Source organism: Phoca vitulina, unplaced genomic scaffold (genome assembly GCF_004348235.1).
Source record: "Phoca vitulina isolate PV1807 unplaced genomic scaffold, GSC_HSeal_1.0 scaffold5, whole genome shotgun sequence".
NCBI classification, from domain to species: Eukaryota; Metazoa; Chordata; class Mammalia; order Carnivora; family Phocidae; genus Phoca; species Phoca vitulina.
The window spans coordinates 9,131,301-9,156,987 of record NW_022589708.1 but is presented as its reverse complement, the minus strand read 5'-3'; the positions used below and the strand labels follow the sequence as shown (position 1 = coordinate 9,156,987).

At 39.9% G+C, this 25,687-nt stretch overlaps 1 protein-coding gene across 7 annotated transcripts in view; it reads left to right on the top strand.

Moving 5' to 3' along the window:
• The first annotated feature begins 407 nt into the window (after window positions 1-407).
• Window positions 408-25,687, top strand: part of TPP2 (tripeptidyl peptidase 2) — a 70,248-nt gene continuing 44,968 nt past the window's right edge. For all 7 annotated transcript variants that reach the window (XR_004299193.1, XR_004299192.1, XR_004299194.1 and 4 more), the window contains exons 1-6: window positions 408-671; window positions 7,878-8,006; window positions 16,379-16,474; window positions 18,222-18,326; window positions 21,381-21,505; window positions 24,527-24,690. Coding sequence is in view for 4 of the 7 variants with exons in the window: in XM_032402664.1 (XP_032258555.1) it covers window positions 507-671; window positions 7,878-8,006; window positions 16,379-16,474; window positions 18,222-18,326; window positions 21,381-21,505; window positions 24,527-24,690 (784 nt within the window). In the remaining 3 variants the exon portion in view is untranslated. The remainder of the gene's footprint in view (window positions 672-7,877; window positions 8,007-16,378; window positions 16,475-18,221; window positions 18,327-21,380; window positions 21,506-24,526; window positions 24,691-25,687) is intronic.

Below are 25,687 nucleotides of genomic sequence, written 5' to 3'. Positions count from 1 at the left end.
TCGCCTCCCTTAATTCGGGTCAGGGGGGCTCCTGCAGCAGCCGAACCAAAACTTTCGTCCACGACTTCAAGTTCGCAAACCATCACTTGCCCGGAGCGAGTTCCAGCTACTCCATGCTGGCGGCTCATTTCCTTCCCTGTTCCTCGGAGAGTGCCTCTCCCGGGACACATGGACACTTCACTCCGAGCCCGGTCCTCTCCTAAAAATCCCAAGAGTCGGTCTCTTTAAGACCCCTAGGTTCGAGAACCAAAATCTCCACCAGGATATTCAGACTCCGCCTCCTACACTGCGGCCCGGGCAACACTCCGGCCAAGCTCCTGAGAGCGGCGCCTTTGGCTTACGTAGCTGTACGTGATTGGTCGGCTCCCCCTGGCGGGCCGGCATTGGTCGGCGTCCGGCCCCGCCCCTCGCCCCCGCCCAGGCCCGCGGCTGCCCCGGTGTCCTCGCGCCGCTCGTCCGCGCGCAACCTGGCAGTTTGCCTCTTCCTCGTCCTCCAGCCTGCGTCCATGGCCACCGCGGCGGCCGAGGAGCCCTTCCCCTTCCACGGCCTCCTGCCCAAGAAAGAGACCGGGGCCGCCTCCTTCCTCTGTCGCTACCCGGAGTATGACGGGCGAGGGGTGCTCATCGCCGTCCTGGACACGGGGGTCGACCCCGGGGCTCCGGGCATGCAGGTGCGGCAGCCGCCGAGGGCCCGGGCCCGGGCGCGGGGGCGCGGGGGCGCGGGCGGCTGGCTGGCGGGCCGGCCGGCCAGGGGACGCGGAGGGGACGCAGCCTCGGAGCCCTGCAGGCCGAATCCCGCTCTGCAGCCGAGCCCGAGCCGGCACCCGCAGGAGGCGGAGGGCAGGGCGGGCGGGGGGCTCGGGTTGGGCCGTCATCCCGGCCCAGACAAAAGCGGCGTGCCAGGCGCGGCTGGCGGGGGTGCCTGGGTCCGCCTTTCGCCCAGGAATCCCCTTCCTGCCCAGGTGCTGCCAGGCCCGGGCCCTCGGGCCCCTTTCCACCACGCCGCCTTCCTCCGCAGGTCCCTCGTGTCTCGGGCACCGGCCCGTGTCTGCTATTTTCAAACGGGGATTTTACAATTTTTATTATTGGTGGGGGTGGGGAGGAAACAGAAAAGGGGCAAATGACCTATCAGAACCTCATTTTTATTGCTGTCGTTCGGGAGATTTGGTTTTGGGGAGAATTGTTTTATCTTTCACATGAAAGCCGGGTTTCAAGAAGATAACTCGGTCAACTTCCGGAATTGTTTCCTCTGGTAGTTTTATGTGTTCTATTTTTAAACCATCTTCTGCAATGTACTTGTTTAGGGTCATTGAAACGCATGACTTAGTCTTTATTTTACATAAGAACCTAATTTACTTTGTTTTTGGCGAACTCTTCGGGCTTTATTAAATTAGGCTTCTGTATTTTTTTTAGCCTCGAAGTGTAAGACAACATACTTTAATTACGATTTTAAAAAATTACTTAATTTTGCCTTAGGCACCTTTGAAATCTTTAAAGTACCATACCAAAAGGTAACTTTACAAAAATGTCTCTTGATTAAAAGTATTCTAAGTCTTCAAAGTTTGACTTTTGTAAATTTAGCCTTAGCCTTTTACTGAACTACAGTCATAAAATATCACCGTTGTTGAAGATCCCTCTCTTAAAAATCTAACGTGGCTAATCCTGTGGTATGCAGCTCTCTCCCTTTTGTCAGTCCTTCATCTGTCAGTCCTTTCTACACTAAACGCTGAAGTTTAATAATTCTCTTCCTCTCCCAAGTACTCTCTGGCCTCTGGATCCTTTATTGTGCTTTCTAATAATTGAGGTAGCAATTTTGGACGTTAGGATGTCATGCTGGGGGTAAAAAGGGAACCAGGCTGGCTGACTGTATAGAATCCCTCTAGGAATCTTGCTTCCTCCTGTTAATTCTTAAGCAGCACTCTGGAGTACAACACACCTCAGGCTGGCAAGGCCAGGCAGCTTTGGTGAGTCAGAACAGCGAGTGATGTGTTCCTTGCTGGTAGCTCAAGTGGTACAGTTGTTGTGTTAATAACTCTGAAGACTTACGGCAGTGACAGCCATCACCTCATTGAGGCTTTATTACAGGGTAGTAATGGTTTCCATTCTGTTGTAGTATATGTTTACTTTTTATAGGGATAAGTGGGAGGAGAACAACTGGGGTAAGTGTTTACTGGTTCTTTTGTCAGGATAATGAAAGGATCGGGAGAGTTTGGAGGAGACTGTCTCAATAAAAATGCTTTTGTAGAACTTCCCAATCTGCTTCTCGTATCATTCCATTACTCTCTGTAAAGTAATAGCAGTTCTCATCCACAATGTTGCTATGAAAATTAATTGAGAGGATTATTTACATGTGACTTTTTAAAGTGCTCAAGAAAAGTGTTAAGTAAACACTAATTTTTTTTAAGCAGGTTTATTTAGAAGGAGTTTATGCTGGGATTTAAATCAACTGTCTGGAGGATAAATGTGCATTAGGTATTTGCATGTAATAACAAATGTTCAAGCAATAAAATAATTGAAATAAAACGAAAACGTAACTCTTCTAACAACTTTAATGGAGATATTGACATAAATACGGCCAGTTAAAAGAAATTCAGTTAAGGTGGCTTGCATGTGTGAGGGAATTTTTTTTAAGATTTTTTTCCTGCTTTAGCAAATGTATTTTATAGATCTCTGTATATATCATTAAAATAAGAAGGTGGATAGAAATAAAAGGGAAGGAAAGAATGAAAAAAGAAGGCCAAAGTGGACATTTGGAAAGCCAGATGGGTCTGCGTAGTGGACTCGAGGCACAAATGAACACTTTGGAGAAGGCAGTGGGGTGTCATTCTTTGGTGACTGCTTTGGGCCCAGTGCTCTTTTGTGACAGCTGCCTGGGTTTGTTAAAAGTAGAGGGTGGAGAGCATGAGAGGAGTAATAAATGATTACATCTCTCCTCAGCAGATATCCAGGCACATGTCTAAGGTTGAGTTAAAAGATGTCCTCCTGCAAGTGTCACCAAGGTTGGGGGAGGGGGGTAGCAGGAGAGCTGGCTTCACGGCCAGGGTGGGACTTGCACTGGACCTGGAAAGAATATGCAGTAGCCAGTTGGTTCCCTGCCACCAGTCTTCTCTTTGCTCCATCCTTCACGTTGCCAAATTATTTTTCCAAAAAAAAAAAAAAAGAAAGAAAGAAAACACCTTCTGTAACACCCTTGTTTCATACAAAACAAAACTTTTTAAATTTTGTCCTAGTTACCTTTGCATAAAAATTCCGAAATTTGAATTTTGTGTAGCCCTTTATCATCCAGCTTGACCTCCTTATGGTGCCTTGGTTCTCACTCTCCGCTCCCTACTTCTGTCCACCCTGCTGTCAACCCTTTGCTTCCATCTTGAACAGTCCACCCTTTCCACTCACCCACCCTCAGGTCTTTCCTCAACATATAAGTTAATCTGCCTGCAAGCCTTCCGCCATCACCTGTAAACTCCTGCTTAATCCTTTAAGACCCACCCGGGTCTTGACCCTGTTAGCTTTTCAGCTATCTACTGATTTAATTCAGACCCCCAGCATATATTTATGTGTGTGTGCCCACCATTGTGTTAGGACTTGAGGGTTCAAGATGAATAAGGCCCAATTCTTGCCAACAGTTACTTCGGTGCTTCTTTTCTTTTTTGCTCTCATAGCAGTATGTTCAGATCCCTCCCTCCCCCACATCACCTAAAATGTTTCGTTTTAATATTTCTGTTTACATAACCTTTTTTCCTGCATAAGTTAAAATTCTTTGACAGCAAATATCCAGATTAATTTTGTATGAAATGTACTCACAACATTAAATATTTTTGCTGAATGGAAAAAAATGTATATGTGTGTGCAGTATAGTGCAGCATATCTTCATGGAGGAAAAATGGTTTGGGGAAGAAGGTTACAAGTGGCACTATAAAAATGTTTCTGTTTTTTTACATTTAGTAAAATAATAGAGTAAGTATAGTAAGTAAATTATAGGTATGTAATTGGTTGTTAATATTAGGTACTATGCAGTTGACTTTAATTTTTATCACCTTTCTCTTGGTTAGTTTTCCTGAATTCCCTGACGCTGCATTTTATGTTCTATATGTTTTCTTTCTTTTTTTTTTTAAAGATTTTATTTATTTATTTGAGAGAGAGAGAATGAGAGACAGCATGAGAGGGAGGAGGGTCAGAGGGAGAAGTAGCCTCCCTGCCGAGCAGGGAGCCCGATGCGGGACTCGATCCTGGGACTCCAGGATCATGACCTGAGCCGAAGGCAGTAGCTTAACCAACTGAGCCACCCAGGCGCCCTATATGTTTTCATAGATACTGTCCTTACCTTTTTTATTTATTGTTATGTTGCACTTACCGCTTTACTGATTTGTTTTCCAACTGGATTGTAAGCTTTCTGAAAGCAGAGCCTGTCTGAGTCATTCATCAGACAGGCTCTGATGACAGACTATTATTGAGAATAATAGTCATTTAATAGTATTTGCTTATGAAATATCTTCCCTTGCTTAAAAGAATATTTTCAAGTAAATACTTATACATTCACTTTGTTTTGTTTAGGATAATTTGCAACTCCCCTCCCCCCTTTCTTTTGACCCTCTAATGTTTAATGAATATCTCACTGCCCTCACCAGCTCCCTGACCATAATCAATTCAGTGGAGACACAAAGTAACTCAGATTCTTGACATTTTGGGGAAAATCTTTGGGCAGTTTGTTTTGTCCAGCCAACATAGCCCTGTAAGCACTTCTCAGTACCCCCCACCCCAGTACACGGACTGTATTACTACCTTAGCTCTACTCACAACTCGGGCAGTGGTCCAGTTCCCCTCTTTGTCTTGTAATACAGCCCCCTCGCCCCCGCAAAGATGAGGGATTTCGTTCTGATGGTAGCGGTTCAGTTTCTTTCTTCTCCCAAAGCTCCATTGCAATCTTCAGCTGGTTTGCCTTTTTTAAAACCTCTTCTTCCTAACCCCAAACTCCCTCTTCTGTCTTTCTGTCTCCAGTGGAGTGGTTGCCTTTACCTAAAGGTGAAGAAAGAGGTACAGGGATAGAAAATTGCATATATAAGAATTTTTAATGAAAGAGAGATGCTAATAAGTAAAGCTTGTGGCAATAGTAGACGGTAGATAAGTTACTAAATCCCGTTAGGCTTTCTTCTTTGCTCACACACTGATAATGAGGTTTCTAGTGAGAGGGATCTATGTCTGGCTTGTTAGTGATCTCTTGTGATTTTTTAATCTCAAGTCACTGAAGTTGTTTGCTCATTGAATGAGAAGATAAAGATAGGTGATTGTGTTCTTAGAGCTGTGGCCTAGCTTTCAAATTCATACTTATTTGGAATACTTTTTAAAATCAATTGTTTTCTTAAATTCTTAGTACATGATTTGGCTAGTTTTAATTTTATAGGGGAGTATTAACTTCTTCTTGTTTCCATTTTTTATTTTGGTAGATTTTCTTATATTTTCCTTCATTTTATTTCTAAAGATATTTAGCCAATCCCTTCAAAATCAGTAACTGATTTAAGTTTTATCATAATCTTGTTAGAGTTTGGTATGACTTCCACAATAATTTTTTGGTGATGATTTTGAGCCTTCTGAGTATATTACTTATTTTGTTAATAGTATAGACATCCAGGGGCGCCTGGGTGGCTCAGTTGGTTAAGCAACTGCCTTCGGCTCAGGTCATGATCCTGGAGTCCCGGGATCGAGTCCCGCATCGGGCTCCCTGCTCGGCGGGGAGTCTGCTTCTCCCTCTGACCCTCCCCCCTCTCATGTGCTCTCTCTCTCCTCTCATCCTCTCTCTCAAATAAATAAATAAAATCTTTAAAAAAAAAAAATAGTGTAGACATCCAGCTTAAAAATTACTACACATTAAAAACAAAAAACAGCTGTGCCTGGAAGGCCTTTATGGCCCCTGGTGGTTCTATGGCAGTGTTATTGGAATAAGATTTGGGGCCCATCAAGAACCCCTTTGCTTCTGCCTCATAAAGAAAACCATGTGTGCCTTTGTTTCCTCCACATGGTGACTTGCCCTCTTCCCCCATTGGGTAACCCTTAACTGCAGAGCTTTAAGGACACATGCATTTGGGGGGTGGGGGTGGAAGGAAGCAATGCCTGGGAAAACAGAAAGAGACGCTAAGCTTGAACTTAGAGTGTGAGTTTTCCAGGTGGAAAAGGAGTTGGAAGACCTTGTGCTTTTGTGATACTCTTGGCATTTTTTACATTGCTTTTTTTTTTTTCCTTGAGAGTAGCTGTCTTCTTTTTTCAGTCTTTGTGTCTCCATGCCTGATTTCCTGCTAATAACTCAGTACATATATCTTGAATGCTAGATATTCCCTTTGCAAGGCGAGCCCAGAAATGATTTTTCCAACAAAAGCAGTATGAAAATACAGTACTGCTGTTTCTTGGACTGGCCAAGAGACCAGGCCTTAGGAAGATCACTCTTAATGCTGAGTAAATTAGCACGATCATTCAGTCGTTGAATATGTATTGAGTACCAACTAGGCACTGCTGGGTTTGGGGGAATTTGGTGAGTAAAATAGACATAGTCCTTCCCCTTAATACAACTTCTCTTCTAATAGTGGAAATAGATCAGGAATCAGCCAGCTGTATGGTTAGAAGTTCTGTGAAGGAAACAAGGTACAGTGAGGAAGAAAAAGATTCAGGTTTAGGATGGCAACTACAGAAGAGGTCATCAGGGAGGGCTTTCTGAAGAGGTGACATTTTAGTAGGAAACAGAGATGAGATTGGGATGTCTAGGGAACAGCTGAAGGGACAGAGGATTCCAAGCGGAAGGACTGTGTGTACAAAGTTGAGAGGCAGGGAAAAGTTTGGCACGTGGCAGGAATTGAAAGGAGGCCAGGTGGTTAGAGTGGTACAGGACCGGACGTGGCAGGGCCAGGTCGCGCAGAGACTTTTGTAGTGAGTGCATTGGGATCCATTGTAGGATACCACATGGAAGACTGGCATCGTACAGCTTGTTTGACTTGCTCTTGGTGGGGGCCAAGACTGTGGGAGACCTGAAAGGAGCATCAGCATTATGAAGGCAAGGGGGTGATGGTGGGGAGAGAGTCTGGATACTGGTGGGGAAAATCAAGGGGAGAAGATGGACTTGAACTGTATTTTAGAGGTAGAATGAAGATGACTCCCTGAGAGATTGGACGTGAGGAGTAAACTAGAATAAAGAGTCAGAGAAGAAGGACTTTTAACTTTCTGGTTTGAATATCTGGGTATGTATCAATTCCTGAGATGGCAAAGCCTAGAGAGAACTAAGTTTGAATGTTAAGTTTGAATTTAGAACTTAATAAGTTTGAGTGCTGCTGTGACATCCTATAATTACATGTTATTACATGTTTTCTCCCTACAGTTTTGTGCTTGTCCAACCCAAAGCTCACCTTCTTCAGGTCTTTTCTCAAATGTTACCTTCAGTGAGATCTTTCTTGACCAACCTTGTTAAAGTTGAAACCCCTACACTAACTCCTTTTTCTGCCTAATTTTTCTCCATAGTAATTATCACCATCTGGTGTGTTATGTATTTGATGTGTTTATTGACTGAGTAGAACATAAGATCTGTGAGATCAGGGACTTCTGTGTATTGATCATTTCTATGTATGTCCCCAACACCGGCCTTAGTAAATGCTTAGTAAATATTTATTCTGAATATATAAAATCACTTGAAGGATTCTTTGGTGCTTTCCATGACTAAATTTTTTGTAAGTATCTGTCCCACTTTTGGCTTAAAACAATTCAGTTTTCTTTTTTAAATGATTGCAGATTTCAGAGTATTTCATGTATGTGTATGCACATATATGGGGGTTGGCATTACTTTTTTAAGGATTAAAAAATTAAATCTATAATTTATATTTTAATTATCTCTTACTTTTCAGGTTACAACTGATGGGAAACCAAAAATCATTGATATCATTGATACAACAGGAAGTGGCGATGTGAATACTGCTACAGTGGTGGAGCCCAAAGATGGCGAGGTTGTCGGTCTTTCAGGAAGAGCGCTCAAGGTTAGAACTTTTATCTTTTTATCGAATTTTTTTTTCCTTTTTCTTATACTGTTGCCTCAAAGCATCTAATGGTTTTAGCTTACGTTTGGTGGTAGGTTATTAGTTACCTCTCTTGCTCTTTAATAAATTACCCCAAAGCTTCATGGTTTAAGATAACAAACATTTATTATCTCACAGTTTCTGTGAGTCCATAATCTGGGTGTGACTTAGCTGGGTGCCTCTTGTTTAAGATCTCTCCTGAGCTTGCCGTTGGCCACGGCTGTGGTTTCATCTGAAGGCTCAGCCTGAGTGGGGAAGGGGAGTCTCTGTTCCAAGCTCGCTCAGGTACTTACTGACAGGCTTTGGTTCCTCTCCGTGGGGCTGTGTCACACCATTCAGCTGTCTTCCCCCTGGGAGAGTAATCCAAGAGAGAGTGCCCAGGATGGAGGCCATGGTCTTTTCACAAATTAATCTTGGAATTGACATCCCATCACATCTGCCATTTTGTTTTCAGTAGAAATGAGCCATGAAATCCAGCACATGCTTAAGAGGAAGGGGATTTTACCGAGAGCATGAATACCAGGAGGTGGGGGTCATTAGGGGCCGTCTTAGAAAAATTCAGTGTTTTGTTTGTTTGTTTGTTTGTTTGATAGTGAGCTTAGAATTGGGATATATTTTTCAATGTGATTGCCAAATTCTAAAAATTTTAAGTTTTGGATAGAAAGGCAGGAAAAGTGACCAGATTGTAGTTTTGCCTTCATCTTTTCCTGTCCCTTCTGAGAACTTGGAATATGAAATATTTAGGCTTTAATAATTGTGTACTTAAGTGACTGGCTTTGTGTTACTCTATGTACTTAGTAGAAAGACCTGGGTAGAAAGTTAAGCTAACATGAAAAATGATGAGAATACTAAAAGCAGTTGATGAGATGTTAGCTAATGAGCTTGTTAGATGTCAGGAATTTTATTGTGATTCAGTACTCTTTATCTTTTAAACCAATAAGCAGAATTAGTTTGGAAGATGAATTTGTGTTTATCTGCGTCTAAAGAGCTATATGGAACTTTACCCATCTTTTACCATCTATCTGAATCATGTTTAGGCACTGTCTTCTGGCTAAGATTGTTGTGGCAGTATATTAGTTTTCTGTGCTACTGAGGTAACACAAACTTAGCAGCTTAAAGCCACATACATTCCTGCATTTATTATCTCACTGTTTCCGTGGGTCAGGAATCTGGCTTTTCGTGGCTCTCTGCTCGTGTCTCACAAGACTGTAATCAGGTGTTGGTTGGAACCTGGTCTTATCTGAGGCTCAGGGTCCTCTTCCAAGTTCACGTGGTTGTTGGAAGAATTCATTTTTCTTGCACCTCTAGAGCTCGCAACAGCTTGCTTTAAAGCCAGCAGGAAAATCTCTTTGACCTTTGGGATAGCCTCAGTCTCTCTTTTAAGGAGCTCACCTGATGAGGTCACGTCCACCAGGGTCATGTCCTTTTTTATTAAATCGGTCACCTGATTAGAGACCTTAATTGTATCTGCAAAATCCCTTCACAATAGTCAGACCCTGCCTTCACTGAGGGGAGAGGACTACACAAGGGCATGGGTTATCTTTAGAATCTGCCTACCCCAGGCAGACAGCAGGCATGAACATCCAGGTTTTATGGACTGAATTGTTTGTATGACCCCATAAGTCATATGTTGAAGCTCTCGCACCCGATTTGATGGTATTTGGAGATGGTGTTAGGGTTGGATGAGGTCATGAGGGTGAGGCCCTCATGAGGGGATTAGTCTATGCTTGCTTTTTCCCTGCCGTGTGAGGACTCAGAAAGCTGTGCCTACAAGTCAGGAAGAGTCTCCCCAGAACCTGACCATGCTGGCACCCTAATCTCATGCCCCCAGCCTTCACAATTGTGAGAAAATAAATTCCTGGGGTCTATGGTGTTTTCTTATGGGACCCAAGCTAAGACAGTGTGGGCCTTAAAAAAAAAAAAAGATTGTAAACTGGAGGGAAATGAGTTTCTGCACATCTGAATTACTCTAAGGTTTTGCCTGTCTTCCCAAGTCAACCTTGTTAGAGTATATTTCAGAGAGACACATGGGATTCCTGTGAGTTTACATTGCTCTGGGAAACTAGGGAACACTCCTAGTAAGTCCTGCAGATTTAGAATCCTATAGTGTCCTCAATTGTTTATTTTAAATAGCTGTAGTAGCCCATGCTTTAGATAAACCACATGGGCTGATAGCATCACTGCTGCTCAGAGGTAGAATTACATATACATATACAGGCTGTGAAATAAGATCAGAAAATTGATAGATATTTAAATCTTTTCTCAATTTGGTGACATACTTCTTTAGCTCTACTGTTAAGTATTCTCAGCCCATCAATATAGTGGGAGGTTTTAATTTAAGTTTTAATTGTATTCAACATGTCTTCATAGTTTGAAAAGACAACTACTTCGAGGCTTCTAACAGGAAAAACTAAGCCATACCTTTCCCTTTGACCAACAGTTCCCACTCACCAAGAGATAAAGTTTTGATATCTTGACATTATCTTCGGGGAAAGATACATACCATGTATCTTACATACAAAAGAACATACTAATTCTTTTTATTTCTTGAGTTTTTATGTGGTTTGAGACTTTATCTGTGGAAATAGCACTGTGGAAGAAGAGAGTTTACCTTTCAGGTCCTTCATTTTTGAGTTGTCTGGTGGCATCTTGGGTTACTTTCTCCCACTGTTTTTGCTATTCTTTTATTTAGAACTCCTGTTAATTGGACAGTGTACCTCTTGAGTTGATCTTCCAATTTTCTTACGTTTTTCCACCTTTTCTTCATTGCTTTTGTTTGCTTTTTTCCTTCCTGAAAGATTTCTAAGATTTCTCAATATTCTTTTCTAGCCCTCTATTGAATTTTGTTAAATTTTGCCTATTATTTTTAAATGCAATTCTGTTCATGTTCACTCAGCATATTTTTGTGTCATGTATGCAACATTTTATCTGTGAGAATATTGTCTAAAAATTTTTTTCTAGTGGTTTCTTCTTTTTACTCACCTTCTTCTTCCTCCTATTCTCCTTTCCCCTTTCCTTGCTCTCCCCTTTTTCTTTACCTCTTCCCTCTTCCCTTTCTCCTCCTTCTCTTCACCTCCTCCTTCCTCTGCCTCTCCTCCTTCCTTGTGCTCTGCTTTCTACCTGAGAGTTTTTCCAAGGTATCTAGCTATCCTGGCTGTCCCTTGGTTATTAGCAAGGCACATAAAGGTGATGGAAATGCTCTCTGCTTGTGCACGGTCTTGGGATGAGAGCAGTGGTGCTGTCATGGTGGACCCAAAGGTGGCAGTTTATGGCATACCTTTTCCCATTGGGATGCTCAGTTATCTCCAAGAGAACCTTAACATGTTTGGCCTGGGCTTTGAGGGGAGAGTGAGAGAGAAGCCTGGCTGTCTGTGTTCAGGGGCTCACACCTAGTGCCCAGGGAGATCTCTTGCAGAATCTTCTCTATGTCTCACCTCTCCCCTCTGCTATGTGAACTTCTCTAGAAAGCTGACATTTCAATGTCTCTCTGGTTCCACGTCCAGTTGCCTGGCGGGTCAGGTTTGGGCAGGATATGGGATGGGCAGCGGGAGTCTGATTGTTCCTCATACAGACTTTCCACCAGCCTTCTTGGTGTTAGCTCCCTTCTCCATCAGAACACAGAACGTACCCACATACGTGTTCAGATAATTTTTTTTCAAGGATGTGCTGATGTTCAGATACTTTACAGCGGTCATGAAAAAGAAGAATGTTATTAGTTGCTGGGATTCTGGCTAGCTGGATCTCTCAGAACTCATGAGCACACAGTTTTCAGACAGCAACATAGTAAAGTGTTCAGGTTTCTTTGACGTAACCATGCTTTAAGATGAATTAAATATCTGTATTTCAGCTTCTTCAAAATAGCCTATAAACTGCTGGTGGTTAATGTCTTACTCTTCTCCCAGTTTAAGATGAACTACTAGTTAAGTGCTTTGAACATTCCAGTAATCTCATTCTCTAAGGAGTCTATTCATAGGCCTTCTCGAGAAACTAGTGGTGAGTTACTTTGGCCAGTGACACTCCCATGAGCAGGTAGAAGCAAAAAAGTGAACAGAAGTTTATAATCTTTATGGTGAAGTGTACAGACATAAAGGAAAATGCATAAAACACATACGTACACCTTGATGAATAAAAAGCGAATGCCTTTTTATCCACTACCCAGATGAGACAAAGAATATTGCCATACCTCAGAGGCTTCCTGTGTTCTCCCGGATCACAACCTACTTTGACTTTTGTGATAATTATTTCTGTGCTTTGCTTTATAGGTTTACCAACTCTGTGTGGATACCTGAAACAAATTGTTAGTTTTGCCTATTTGTGAACTTTATATGAATGACTTCATTTATGTATCATTTTACATCAGGTATTTGCAAGATTCTTCCCATTCAGCCATGATGTTGCATGTGGTAGTGATTTTTTTAAATTTCATTGCTGTGCAAGATGTCATGGTTTGTATGTGCCCCATTCTGTCCACTCTACTGCTGATGAACAGTTGTTTCCAGTTTGAGAGTTACTAACAGCTCTTTAGAGGACATTCTTATGTACATATCTTGTGCACAGGTGTATAGATAATTCCAGGATGTGTACCTAGGAGTGGAATTGCTGAATTGTAGAGATACGACTTGACCAGGTGATGCCAAACAGATTTTCCAAGTATTTGTACTAAAATGCATTTCCACTAGCAGTGTATAAGAATTTTAATAGTTTCACAGCTAACACTTCGTATTCTTAAGGCTTTTTAATCTTTGCAAATATGCTGGGAATATGGGTGTATCATGTAGTTTTAATTTGCATTTTTTAAATTACCAATAAGATTGAGCTGCTTTTCCTATGTTGATTAGACATTTGGATTTCTTCTTTCGTAAAGTGCCTGTTCAAGTCCGTTTGCCCTCTTTGTCCCCCTACCGAGTTGTCTTGTTTCTCACTAATTTGTAGGATTCCATTACACATTCTAAGTGCCTGTCCTCTGATGGGATGTCTCTGATGTCTTTTCCCATTCTGTATATCTATTTTCACTTCCCTTGTGGTGTCTTTTGATGAGTAAAAGTTCTTAAATTTAACGTATTTGGGTATTAGTCTTTGCCTTTTTGGTTGGGACTTTTCATGTCTTAAGACATTCTTCCTGACCCCAAGACTATGAAGATAAGCTCCTCTATCATTTTCTAAAAACTTGTACCATATTTCATTTCATGTTCTAGAATTCACTGGAATTGATTTTAGGCTTAATTCAAAAGGGATCCTGGATCTTCTTTTCCATCTGAAGACCAGTTGCCCCAACACCATGTATTAAAATTCCATAATCTCCCCATAAATTTTCAATGCTGCCTTTTACTTTGCAACCTTTAAAATGGGGATGATACAGCTTCTGAGTATCATTTCCAGTTCTCTGTGTCCTTTGGGTGTTTTTTTTTTCCTCCTTTTCCTTATTCTAATTTTAGTAGACATTTGGAAGGGAGCATGGTGCTTTTTAAAATTCTACTACATTCAACTTGAAGTTGGTTTTTAAATCATCAGTATTTATTCTTACATATAAAAAAAAGTTAAGTCCAGGCATAGTGAATGACTTGGCCAAATTTGGCCCCATATTTAGATGCAGTGGTAGCTAAAGGAGTGTGCAGGCTTTACCATGAAGCTGACAAGGCTGAAACATAGTTTGAGGCAAAAAAAAAAAAAAAAATTACCAGGATGACATTTGGTTTGTTAAGAAAATGTTCAATTCGTTAGGCATCCCCTCTTTAAAAGAATCAAGGAAAAGAGATGTAATTAGTAATCAAAGAGATTCTGTTTCTCATATGAAAATCCGTCTTATTCCATTGTAGTATTAACCTTAAAAATAAAACTCAGTTATTTTACCAGCAAAAGTGGGTTTATTCAGGAATAGCAGAGAATGGCAGTCTGGAGCAAGCAGCCTGTGGCAAAGTCATAGGCAAGTCCCTACCCAGAACAAAGGAGAGGACCACTGTTTTATATAGAGGAAAAGGGGGTGGTGGGAGAGCTGTTACAAACAGGAAGTCCATTGGAGTAAACCGCCTCCCGCTCGGGTGGTAATGTAGCGCGGGCATGCAAGGTCCCTCTCTTCCTCTTGGGTCTGCAACTGATGAGTGGTAGGGCGTGAGAGCGCCCCCTGCTGGCCTCCTGACTCCATTCTAACCAAGTTTTCTTTTTATTAATTTTCACAGTAGTTACCAGGTAATAAAACCATTTTAAAGATACCCACTTAAAACGGCCAAAATATAAAGCTTTGATTCTTAAAAAAAAAAAAAACTGAAAATAAGTTCGTGTGTATGAAATACTCAAATAGGCAAAATGACATATTCCATAATTGCCTCATAGAGTAAAATTACCTTTACTCAAATTTGGTTAACGCTAGATAGCAGAACCGTGATTATAACATTTATTTTATGATTTTCCTTAGTTTAATTTTTTGTAACTAACCAGTCTGCCTTTACTGTGAGGAAAATACATAATAGTGATTTGAAAAGTATCTGGTTGTGTGGACCCTGCAGATTTTTATCTCATTTATAATTAAATATACATTATGTCTCGTGGATTATTTTCATTGTATTACATATATTGTAAGTAATTGTGGTTAAATATGTGTTAGCACCTGTTTACCTTGCAGTTATTTTAATCAGTTATTCCATTTAATCCTTCGGCATTTCACAGCCTTTTAAAATCTCCTTGTATAGGGGCGCCTGGGTGGCTCAGTCGTTAAGCGTCTGCCTTCGGCTCAGGTCATGATCCCAGGGTCCTGGGATCGAGCCCCGCATCGGGCTCCCTGCTCCGCGGGAAGCCTGCTTCTCCCTCTCCCACTCCCCCTGCTTGTGTTCCCTCTCTCGCTGTGTCTCTGTCAAATAAATAAATAAAATCTTTAAAAAAATAAAATAAAATCTCCTTGTACAAAGAATTTGCCACTAGCCTAGGGTTACAAAATCTGTGTAGTGGGACACCTGTGATGAAATAGTTTTTGAATGTCCCAGCTAGTGACTGGGACAACCTGTTGGTTGTTGCAACACTGTATTGTTATGTCACAGGCTATAGCAGAGACGCTAGAGTTAAGAATCTCTGTTCTCTAAAAGAGGTTGGTAGGTTTTGAATGAAAAGCACTAGTTTATATGCCAACATATTTGAAATTTCCATACTCCAAACGTCCATTTGATTCAGAAATGATTACTGATACAGGCAGGCTTTTAAAAAATCAGTAGATCTTTGAAGTTCTGTGAATGGTGTTTTTTTCTCTATTTAGTTGTGAGAAAATTTCATCCAAAAGTTTCTTACCTGGGGAATAATTTGATGAGGGACATGGAGGTGAGCCAGTTAAAGACACTGCACAAGTGAGAATTGATGAGTCAGCCAAGTCTGAGTGGTTGATAGTTCAACCTCATGTTTTATACACATTTGAAAGCTGTTTTTAATGATCGTGGGTCCTGTGATTACAAAGAGTGTGAATATTCCACATTTTCTTGATGGATATTTGAAGTTGATTGATGTTCAGTGCATCTGTGCAAATCAGAAGGTAGGGATTATTTTCTTCCTTTTACAAAGTAAGGACCTATGGGTCCCGACCTCTGGTTAGTGGTAGAGTTTGGATTCACAGCCAGGTTTACCTAAGTCACATATTCTTTAACTGAATTTTTTGGTCTCCATGATAGAGCTAGATTTTAGCTTTCTTTTCACCCTTCCTGTGGTTTAGGCAAGTAGTTTGATTTCTTTTTGTTTCTTTGCTTTTTCTGTTTGTACACTGGGCATGCTCTTTACATCATTCTGTTAATTAGAAGCTTTTAAATACTTTGAGATATTTGGAAAGACTATTATGTTATATATAATTAACATGATTTTATAGAACTTTTTTCTTCAAGAGCTATTTTAAGTATCTAGGCATTATCCCTGTTGATTGTAGAGAGTGCATTTCTTAACAGGAAATATAAGCATCATCAAGAGGATCTATAAAAAAAAAAAAGAGGGTCTGTAAACCGCTTCCCCTCCCCCTTAGTTTGGCAGTAGGTCTGAGGAGGGAGAGGTGATATGTCCTTGATGTTTGAGAACTAAAGATTGTAGTAGTTTAATGAGGTAGTGTATGTTGAAAGCACTTTATAAACTATGAAGCATTGTGTAAATGAAAGGTACCCCAGGTAACCATCTTATTTAGGGATAAGAAGAAAAGCCAGACAGATACTAAGTGGCACCTTAGAATATTAGAAATATTGCTCTAATACGCAACCTTGCTCATCCAAGTTGAGCCATCGGAATAGAAGTGAAGTAACCGTTTTCCCTAGTATTAAATCATTGGAATTGGGAAGCATTTAGTGAGTTAACAATTTACTTTTTTTCTGTAGATTCCTGTGAGCTGGACAAATCCCTCAGGCAAATATCATATTGGCATTAAAAATGGCTATGATTTCTATCCAAAGGCACTCAAAGAAAGGATACAGGTAATGTACAGTCTAGAATCAATGACTTCTTCCTCAAATTTGTTTCCTACTGAAGAAAAACGTTTTTCGTAAGATCCCATGAACTCTTAATTATTTTGGAGGCTGGGAGGCTTTCAGACAATGATTACTTCAAGGTTCTGTTCAGTGGAATGTTAGCCATTTAAAGTCATGCTTCTTAATCTTGGGTACATGGGTAAGTGTAGAGAATGTGTGAATACACTGAAATTATATTCAAGTTTTTGTATATTTATGTTTTTCTGGGAGTTGGAATATAGCTTTCAATGGATTTTTGAAGGACTTTTTTTTTTTTTTTTTTTTTTTTTACCTCCGAAAGGCTAAAGACTAAAGTTGATTTAAAGTCCTGGCTAACTTAATTATTCCCGGTCCTATAGCTTCTATGATAATTTGTCCCATTTTTCTTACTGTTTAACTAGATTTTTTTATCCTGGTTAGTCATCATTCAGTACTAAGGAAAGGGTTACTCAGACCTAAAGCGCTGAAGTATAGGAAACACATAAGAGAAATAAGAGTTGCAAATTGAGGAAGAAGGAGCCTGCTTTAAAACAGCGCTACTGAGTAGACCTTTTGGGGATGATGGACATGTTCACTGTCTGCCCATTTTGGTAGCCACTGGCCACCAGTAGCTGTTGAGAACTTGAAATGTGACTACTGTGAAATTTAATTGTATGTAATATTCTAAAATTGAAATCTAAATAGCAACATGTGTCTCCCGTACTTGCCAGCACCACTTTAGAGGACGCTGTACTGCTGGTAGCTGAACAGGTGCAGTTTCAACTGTAAAAGGTGATGAGATTCTTGAGAATGAGCCCAATGGGTAAGACCTGTGGGCACTTCATCTAATCATAATACTGTTATTTGCTCCAGGCGTCTACACCATAAGAGCTGCTCAGCATATTGCACATAGAACCTTTACTTATTTGTCAGATTCTAATCATTCTACAAAAAAATAAAATGACAACGCATATAACTTATTGGATACTATTTTATTTTAAAATTTCAGGCTGAAATACACATAGCACAGTATTCTTATGCACTATATTAAATTTTATCAACTGTATGATAAAGTGCAAATTAACATGCAAACAGACTAAGTTAATGTCAACCCCCTCCTTAGTTCAGGGGAGTTGATTATTTTACTGGAAAGGATTTTTTTTTTTAAGTCGCAGACCTCCACTGGGTGGCCCTATGGGTTAAAGACAGCAGAGGTGACGGTAAGACCAACTTCAGTGCCAAAGAACCCTGTCAAATCAAAGAGGATAGGGACAAAATAAGCCCAGAAAGGGAGGAAGCTGAGGAAGCCTGCATGTCCCTTGTTGCCGCTAGTCTTACCCCCGCCCCCCGCTTGCATGTGGCTTAAGGCAGTTCTCAGTTCCATAACGACCCAGGACACAGTATTTGCTTTAATTGTAAATGACTGGGAATTCAGTTTGTGATGTCACATGCTATTATTTTTATTCTTGGATGGGTTAAAATTGGGGCATATGTATCAAAATACATTTGGATGTGCCTTGGTAAATATGTTCTCTTAAAACCCAGGTATAGTGAGTTAGCTTGTTAATAATTGCTCCATTGCTTAATCAACTTGATTATAAATGATTTTTAAGCTCCTATGTGAAAATTGTGTGGCATCACAACTGATAACAACTAGGTCCATATATAAATGACTGTCTAGGTTTACCAGGATATTTGTCAACCTCATTGTAAGGTAATTTTTCTGTCTTTGCAGAAAGAACGGAAGGAAAAAATCTGGGATCCTGTTCACAGGGTGGCCCTTGCAGAAGCCTGTAGAAAACAAGAAGAATTTGATGTTGCCAACAATTGCCCTTCTCAAGTTGGTGCTAGTCGCTTTTATTTAAACATTACCACAGAACCATGTTACCGTAGAGTTCTTAGAGAGTTAATAGGCTGGTTTTTTTCCACAAGTTTTAAATTGTTTAATTTTACTAATTTTTCTTTTATTCTGAAATCAAGTCATATTTATTTTTCAAAATTTCTCAATGAACATGCAATACACATATGTAAAAGTACATAAATGCTAAGTATGTAGTCATGAATTAACACAAAGTGAACACTCCCTTCCATACCTCTTCCTAATCATTGCTCTCTACCTCCTCCAAAAGCGACCACCATCCTGACTTTTAACACTATTGAAAGATTTTGCCTATTTGGAATTTGTAAAATGGAATCCTACAGTGTGTTCTTCTATGAGTAGCTCCTTTCACTCGATATTATATTCGCGAGATTCATCCATGTGTGGGTGTCGTAGTTTGTTCACTTTTGTTGCTGTATGATGGATGCCCACAATTGATGTGTCCTTTCTGCAGATCAATATTTGCTTTGATTCCACTTCTTGGCTCTTACAGAAGATGCTATTTTGAACATTCTCACGCATGTTTTTGGTGGGTCACAAAATGCTAGCACCAATTCATATTTCTACAAGAAATACTGTGAGAGCTCCCATCGTCCACGTCCTTAAATAGCCATTACATTTTTTTTTAAGATTTATTTATTTGAGAGACAGAGAAAGCAAGAGAGTGTGAGGGAGTACTAGCAGGAGGAGGGGCAGAGGGAGAGGGAGAAAATCTCGAGCAGACTCCCCACTGAGCGTAGAGCCTGATGTGGGGTTCAGTCCCACAACCCTGAGCTCATGACCTGAGCCGAAATCAAGAGTCAGACACTTAACCGAATGAGCCACCCAGGTGCCGCAGCCGTTACATTTTTTTTAGTCAGTTAATAAAATGAAGATGGGGCACCTGGGTGGCTCAGATGGTTAAGCGTCTGCCTTCGGCTCAGGTCATGATCCCAGGGTCCTGGGATCGAGTCCCGCATCGGGCTCCCTGCTAGGCAGGGAGCCTGCTTCTCCCTCTGCTGCTGCCTCTCTCTATCTCTCTCTCTGACTCTCATGAATAAATAAATAAAACAAACAAAAATTTAAAAAAAAAAATAAAAATAAAAATAAAATGAAGATAATGTTTGGTTTATTATGAAAATAGTACGTGCTTGTTGCAGAAACTTTTGGATCACATGGGCGTACAACGTAGCAAGTGAGAGCCTCCAAAATGTTCCCCCCCGCCCTCCCCCCAGGGATGGTACCAACAACTTGATGTTTATCCTTCTGAATCTTTCTTTTAATGAATGCATGTACCTTTTTAAAATCAAAAATGGAATGGTATTGCTGGTTCTTAGTCCTGGCTGCATTTTAGAATCACATGAAGAGCTTTAAACTACCAGTGCTTGTGCCCTAGAGAGGAATTAAATTAAAGCCTCGCAGGAAGGCTGGCATTTTTAAAAGCTCCCAGGAGCTTTAATTAATACACAGTTAGGGTTGAGGAATCCTGGCCTGAATAGATCTACATACACATTTAACTTGCATTTACTTAATCTGTGTACAGCGTCCTCTTTAACTGTATAATTCATCCTCTTTAGCTGTAATATTTTCTTTTAGATCACTGTTTGTCCTTTAGCCTTTTATTAGACACATTAAGTGTAGTATTTCAGATGCTACGTATAGACAGCCAATTTTATAAAAAGAGGGATCTGGATTTAATTATCCATTTTATTTTATTTTGTTTACCAAAAATGTCTATATAATTGTCTTTTTCCTTTAGGAGGAGTGAATGTTGAACATGTTGAATAACTAAAAATGAAGTGTAACAAGATTTTTGGAACTTGTGGAAATTAAGTTTTAATTCAGTAGGACTATTCAGGTGAATGTAGAGCAGTCTAATGTAGCATGTAGTTTAAAAAAAAAAATCTCACTTGGAGCGTAGACAATTCTCATTTTTTTTGGATCAGAATGGCTAAATAGCAGCTTATCTGTACAAGGTCATGAATATGGTATGTATTTAACTTATTAGCATATTCTAAAGGACAGAAGATAATTCATGGTTTCTCTTGTTTATTTAGATTCTTAAGAAACAAATTTAAATGGAGGGGCACCTGGGTGGCTCAGTCTTTAGGCGTCTGTCTTCGGCTGAGGTCATGATCCCAGGGTCCTGGGATGGAGCCCCGCATCAGGCTCCCTCCTCGGCAGGAAGCCTGCTTCTGCCTCTCCCACTCCCCCTGCTTGGGTTCCCTCTCTTGCTATATCTCTCTCTGTCAAATAAATAAATAAAATCTTCTTTAAAAAAAAAAGCAAAACAAATTTAAATGGAAACAGTCCTTCCCTTCATTATATGTTAAAAATAAAAGAAGAAGATAGCAGGAAGGGAAAAATGAAGCAGGGGAAGTCGGAGGGGGAGACAAACCATGAGAGACTGTGGACTCTGAGAAACAAACTGAGGGTTCCAGAGGGGACGGGGGTGGGGGAATGGGTTAGCCTGGTGATGGGTATTAAAGAGGGCACGTACTAAATGGAGCACTGGGTGTTATATGCAAACAATGAATCACAGAACACTACATCAAAAACTAATGATGTAATGTATGTTGATTAACATAACATAATTTAAAAAAAATGAGAAAGCTAAAAATAAATAAATAAATGGAAACAGTCCTGATAAAAAATCTAAAAGTCAATAGATAATCTACTTTGTAGTAATTCTAGAGTTATTTTTGGAAATCAGTTATAGATTATAGATACGTGAGTAACATGTCTTAGCCAAATGATATCATCAATGTGTAGCACAGTGTCTTTCCCAAAGTGGATAGAATAAATAAGTAAATGCGAGATTGAATAAAAGTAGTAGTATTTTTTAAATGTTTACTATATTAATTGATATCTGCATCATTAAATTGAATTACAAGTTGCATAGATATAAAAAGAAAACTTTCTTACATTTTTCCAGGATAAATGGCTTTACTTTTGGTCTGTGTCTTTGGTTGTATGTTAATAGAACTTTTCAAGAGCACAAAATGTACTATATTAATATATTTTCTAATTGACTAGGCAAATAAACTAATCAAGGAGGAACTTCAAAGTCAAGTGGAATTGCTAAATTCTTTTGAGAAAAAATATAGTGATCCTGGCCCTGTGTATGACTGCTTGGTGTGGCACGACGGTGAAGCCTGGAGGTAAACTTCATGTATTATATAGATCTTCACTTAAAAATATGTTTTTATCTACTCTGAAGAACATTAAACTCCCAGAACTGTCCAGAGAGTTGTTTAAGTGACATTACTATCACTAATCGGAACTATTTGAGAGCCAAATTGGCTTTTGCGTAGTTTTGGATAAGCCCTTTGAACTTCTTAGATACTAAACCTGACTCTTACGTGTTTTAAAGAAACTTGTTTCATTAACAGACAGTAACTGTTAACCAGATATTAGCACACGTTAATCATTGGTAGACATAGGAATGTTCCTGATTGGGGCTGGGCAGTTTGGAAAGTAACTGCAAGAGAGTGCTGCAGAGCATCTGTTACTCATGTTTTAAGGACAAAGGAGTACCGTTGAGTGATGATTTCTCAAATAGAGACTGGTCTAGCAAGTAGCTAAGTCGCAGGGAGGCCGTATAATACAGTTGTGAAGAGCTCAGTCTCTGAGACGGAATCCGAGCTGTGTGACCTTGAACACTGTTATACCTCCAAGCCTGTTGCCCCGTCTGCTAATTGGAATAATAGTGGTGCATCCCTAGAGGGTTTTGGGAAAATTAAATTTGATGTTTCTAGACACAGTATGCACTTGATAAATGTAAGCTCTTCCTCCTGCTGCTACTATTGTTATTAATAACAACGGCGGTGTGTACCAGGTTACCTATCATGTACACTTGTCAGTTTCTTTCTCAGTGAATTATACACAGCAGTTGTGTTTCTTGTAATTGGCTAGTAAATGTCTTGATAAAAGCTGAAGTCACTGGAGTAACAATTTAGAAAATGTTATAATCCATGAAAAATGCAGCAGAGTTACGCTGTCAGGTATTACTGGAAATAATTTAACTTTTGTTTGCATGGTACCGTAAACCATGTGGGGCTTTGATTCCCCCACCCCATCTCAGAGTTAGAGCCAGAATTTTTTGAGGAGAATCTTAGAGATCCTAAAGCAAATCTTCAGATTTGTCATTTCAGAAATGCCAGCCATTTCTGAGGGAAGCTAAAGTGACCTTAAGTGCCTTGGCTTTTGTTTTTACAAAGATTTAAACCCATATCACTGCCCTTAGCCCGTAACCTAGCATAACCATACTCTTTAAGTGTTTGTCACTCAATATGGAGCAAACACTGGTTGAGAAGACAGTATTTGTAGAGGATTACATGAAGGAAAGGCCATTAACTGGTTTTTTTTCAGTGGTTTTTGACCTTGTTATCTCAGATTACCTTTGAGTTTGATGAAAGCTGTGGATTTTTTCCATAGAAAATTGGACAAAGAAATGTATTACAAATGTCCAGGAATTTATAACCCAATCCCCCTGTCCTGCCCCCCCACACACACACAGGTACTCTTATCCTACCCATGAACCTCATTTCCATGTTCCCTTTCTGCTATTCTGACAATTGTCCTTGAACTAAGCCAGCCACCTTCAGAGAGTCGTACCCTTGTACCTTATGCATACTTGCCCTCTGTGGCGTTATTGAGGGAAGTCTCTCAGTTTTTTACTGATATTTTGATATAGTGCTTGAATATTGAGTCACTTCATATTGATGGTGGTTACAGGAAACTGATCTGTGGAATATGTCAATGTATTTGCTGTGAGAATGTTGTTAAAGATGTTGATTCCTTCGTTCTTTCATCCTTTGGCAAATACTTGTACCTTCTTTGTACCAGGCAGATTCTAGAGAAGCTATTCCATGGACTTTAGACTCTGGAAGCAAGTATGAGAACATCTGAGCCCATCTCAGAAGCATCATGAAAGATTTCATTGAAGGATCAGCTCAAGTTAGCAGAGAGGGTAGGGGCAGGGGTTGAGGTAGAGGGGAAAGTCAAGAGGATGAGGGAGGAACTGCCAGGAATTTCGAGTGTCTGATGGGCTGGATGAAAGAAACAGAGGACCTCAGAGATGATTGCCAGGGTGGATACTGGCCAGTTACATGCTTTTAGGAACCAAAAGTGCTACTCTGTCTAGCAAATGGGGACATTTGGTGGAATACATTTTACCTGTTAATCTCAGTCCTAATTCCATTTGATAATGCTACTTGTTTTTTGTTTGTCTCATTTTCGCCATTTGTGTTCAGTCTCCTATATTTTCCTATATTGCAGGTCTTTTTTTGAAATGCCATAAATCATTTTAGCCCGCATTGATTAGGGTTTACATAAAAACAAATGGACAGTTTCAGAGATCATTCTGTCCAAACTGTCATAGTTTGTTAATGAAATAGTATCTATAAGAAATGCCCTCTCTATACTAGTGGGCTTCCATTAATTCACTATAGCAATTGTGATTGACTCTAGCTTGTTTAAAACACCATTCTTCTTATCTAGCAAATCTGCAAAAGGCCTAATAGTTAAAAACATAATGTTGACCTTTAAGTGATGTGCATTCCATGTATGATTTTTATTTTATTTAGCTGTAATCAGATATTTTGTAGTATTTGGAATATATATTTTAAAAATTATAGCAGTAATAAAATGGGGAAAGAGTGAACAGGAGGACAACCATAAAACTATGTAGAAAGTACTTGGGTAAAAAATGTTTGCCTAAGGCTGTTATAACTATGGGGATGAGGCACAGTCTATAGTTCATCTAGTTTCAAGGAGGCTGCATACACTGTTGTATTCATGAAACCAATTCTAATAGAAGCAGAAGGGAATAAGGCCTAGGCTATGTGTCATAATCATCCTGAACTAGTCTAAAGCTCTAGGCTACGCTTTGGTCTAATTTCTTAAGTGGCTAGATGGTTTTCTGCCTGGAGTTTTGTGACGGACGGTGTTGCTAAACTCCTTTATACATGCCTTCATTTAAAGGCTGGTTCCTTTAAGCTTCTTACCTAGTCTTTACTGGTGACTTTGAAACAGAAGACTCTAAACCCAGCAGTTACTGTGTTTGTTGTGACAAAATAGACAAGGCAGTAAGAAGGTACCTAATAAACCATACCACGTTATTTTTAGAAAGCCAAAGAAAATAGGTAAATTTCACTATCTACTCTATTCTCAATTTACAGAGCCTGCATTGATTCGAATGAAGATGGGGATTTGAGTAAATCTACCGTATTGAGAAACTACAAAGAGGCCCAAGAATATGGTTCCTTTGGCACAGCTGAGATGTTAAATTACTCTGTTAATATATATGATGATGGAAACCTGCTCTCCATTGTGACCAGTGGAGGTATTCTGTTTCAGATTTGCTAATTAGAGATAAACTTTTGACATGGTAAGGTATTGAACTACTATAGTCTTAAAGCAGCGTTAGAGAGAATTTAACTTTAGCAATTCTACCTAAAGAACTAGGTATGGGATAATAAATGGGATTTGATCCCCTTAGTAAGGTATTGTTTTCTTTAAAGTCATAATGATGTAGGATCCATTCCAAGAGTAGTACAGGCATGGTCCAGCCATGAAAAAATCATCAACATAATTCGTATTATGGAAGTTCCTTTGGAAGGAACTTTACTTCCACATACTACCTCTTAAGCAGTTCACCTATAAGTACAAAGTCAGGCAAAAAGATCCTCATACGGGAGCGCCTGGGTGGCTCAGTCATTAAGCATCTGCCTTTGGCTCAGATCATGGTCCCAGGGTCCTGGGATCGAGCCCCGCATTGGGCTCCCTGCTCCGCGGGAAGCCTGCTTCTCCCTCTCCCACTGCCCTTGCTTGTGTTCCCTCTCTCGCTGTGTCTCTCTCTGTCAAATAAATAAATAAAATCTTTTAAAAAAAAAAAGATCCTCATACGGCAGTCTATGTAATTTCAAAAAAGTTGGAAACTCTCCAAATATCCAAAAGAACAGGTTAATTTAAAACTGTATTATTCATTGTGGAATATTATATAGCAAACAAAATGAATAGATCTACATATACCTATATTTATAAATCTCAAATACAAGATTTTAGTGAAAAATACATTGATAAAACATTTGTGTAAAATTGTAAGACATGCTAAATAATACTATACAGTATTCATGGATGTGTGTGTGTGTGTATGATGAAAATATAGATGGGAAGAATATACACACCAGCTTCTGGATAGTGGTTACTTCTAGGAAGGAAACAAGGACAGCTTTAACTCTTATCACCCCCTCTCCCAATATTATTGAGTTATAGTTGAAGTACAATAAACTGCATGTATATATACACAATTTGATAAGTTTTGATAGATGTGTATACCC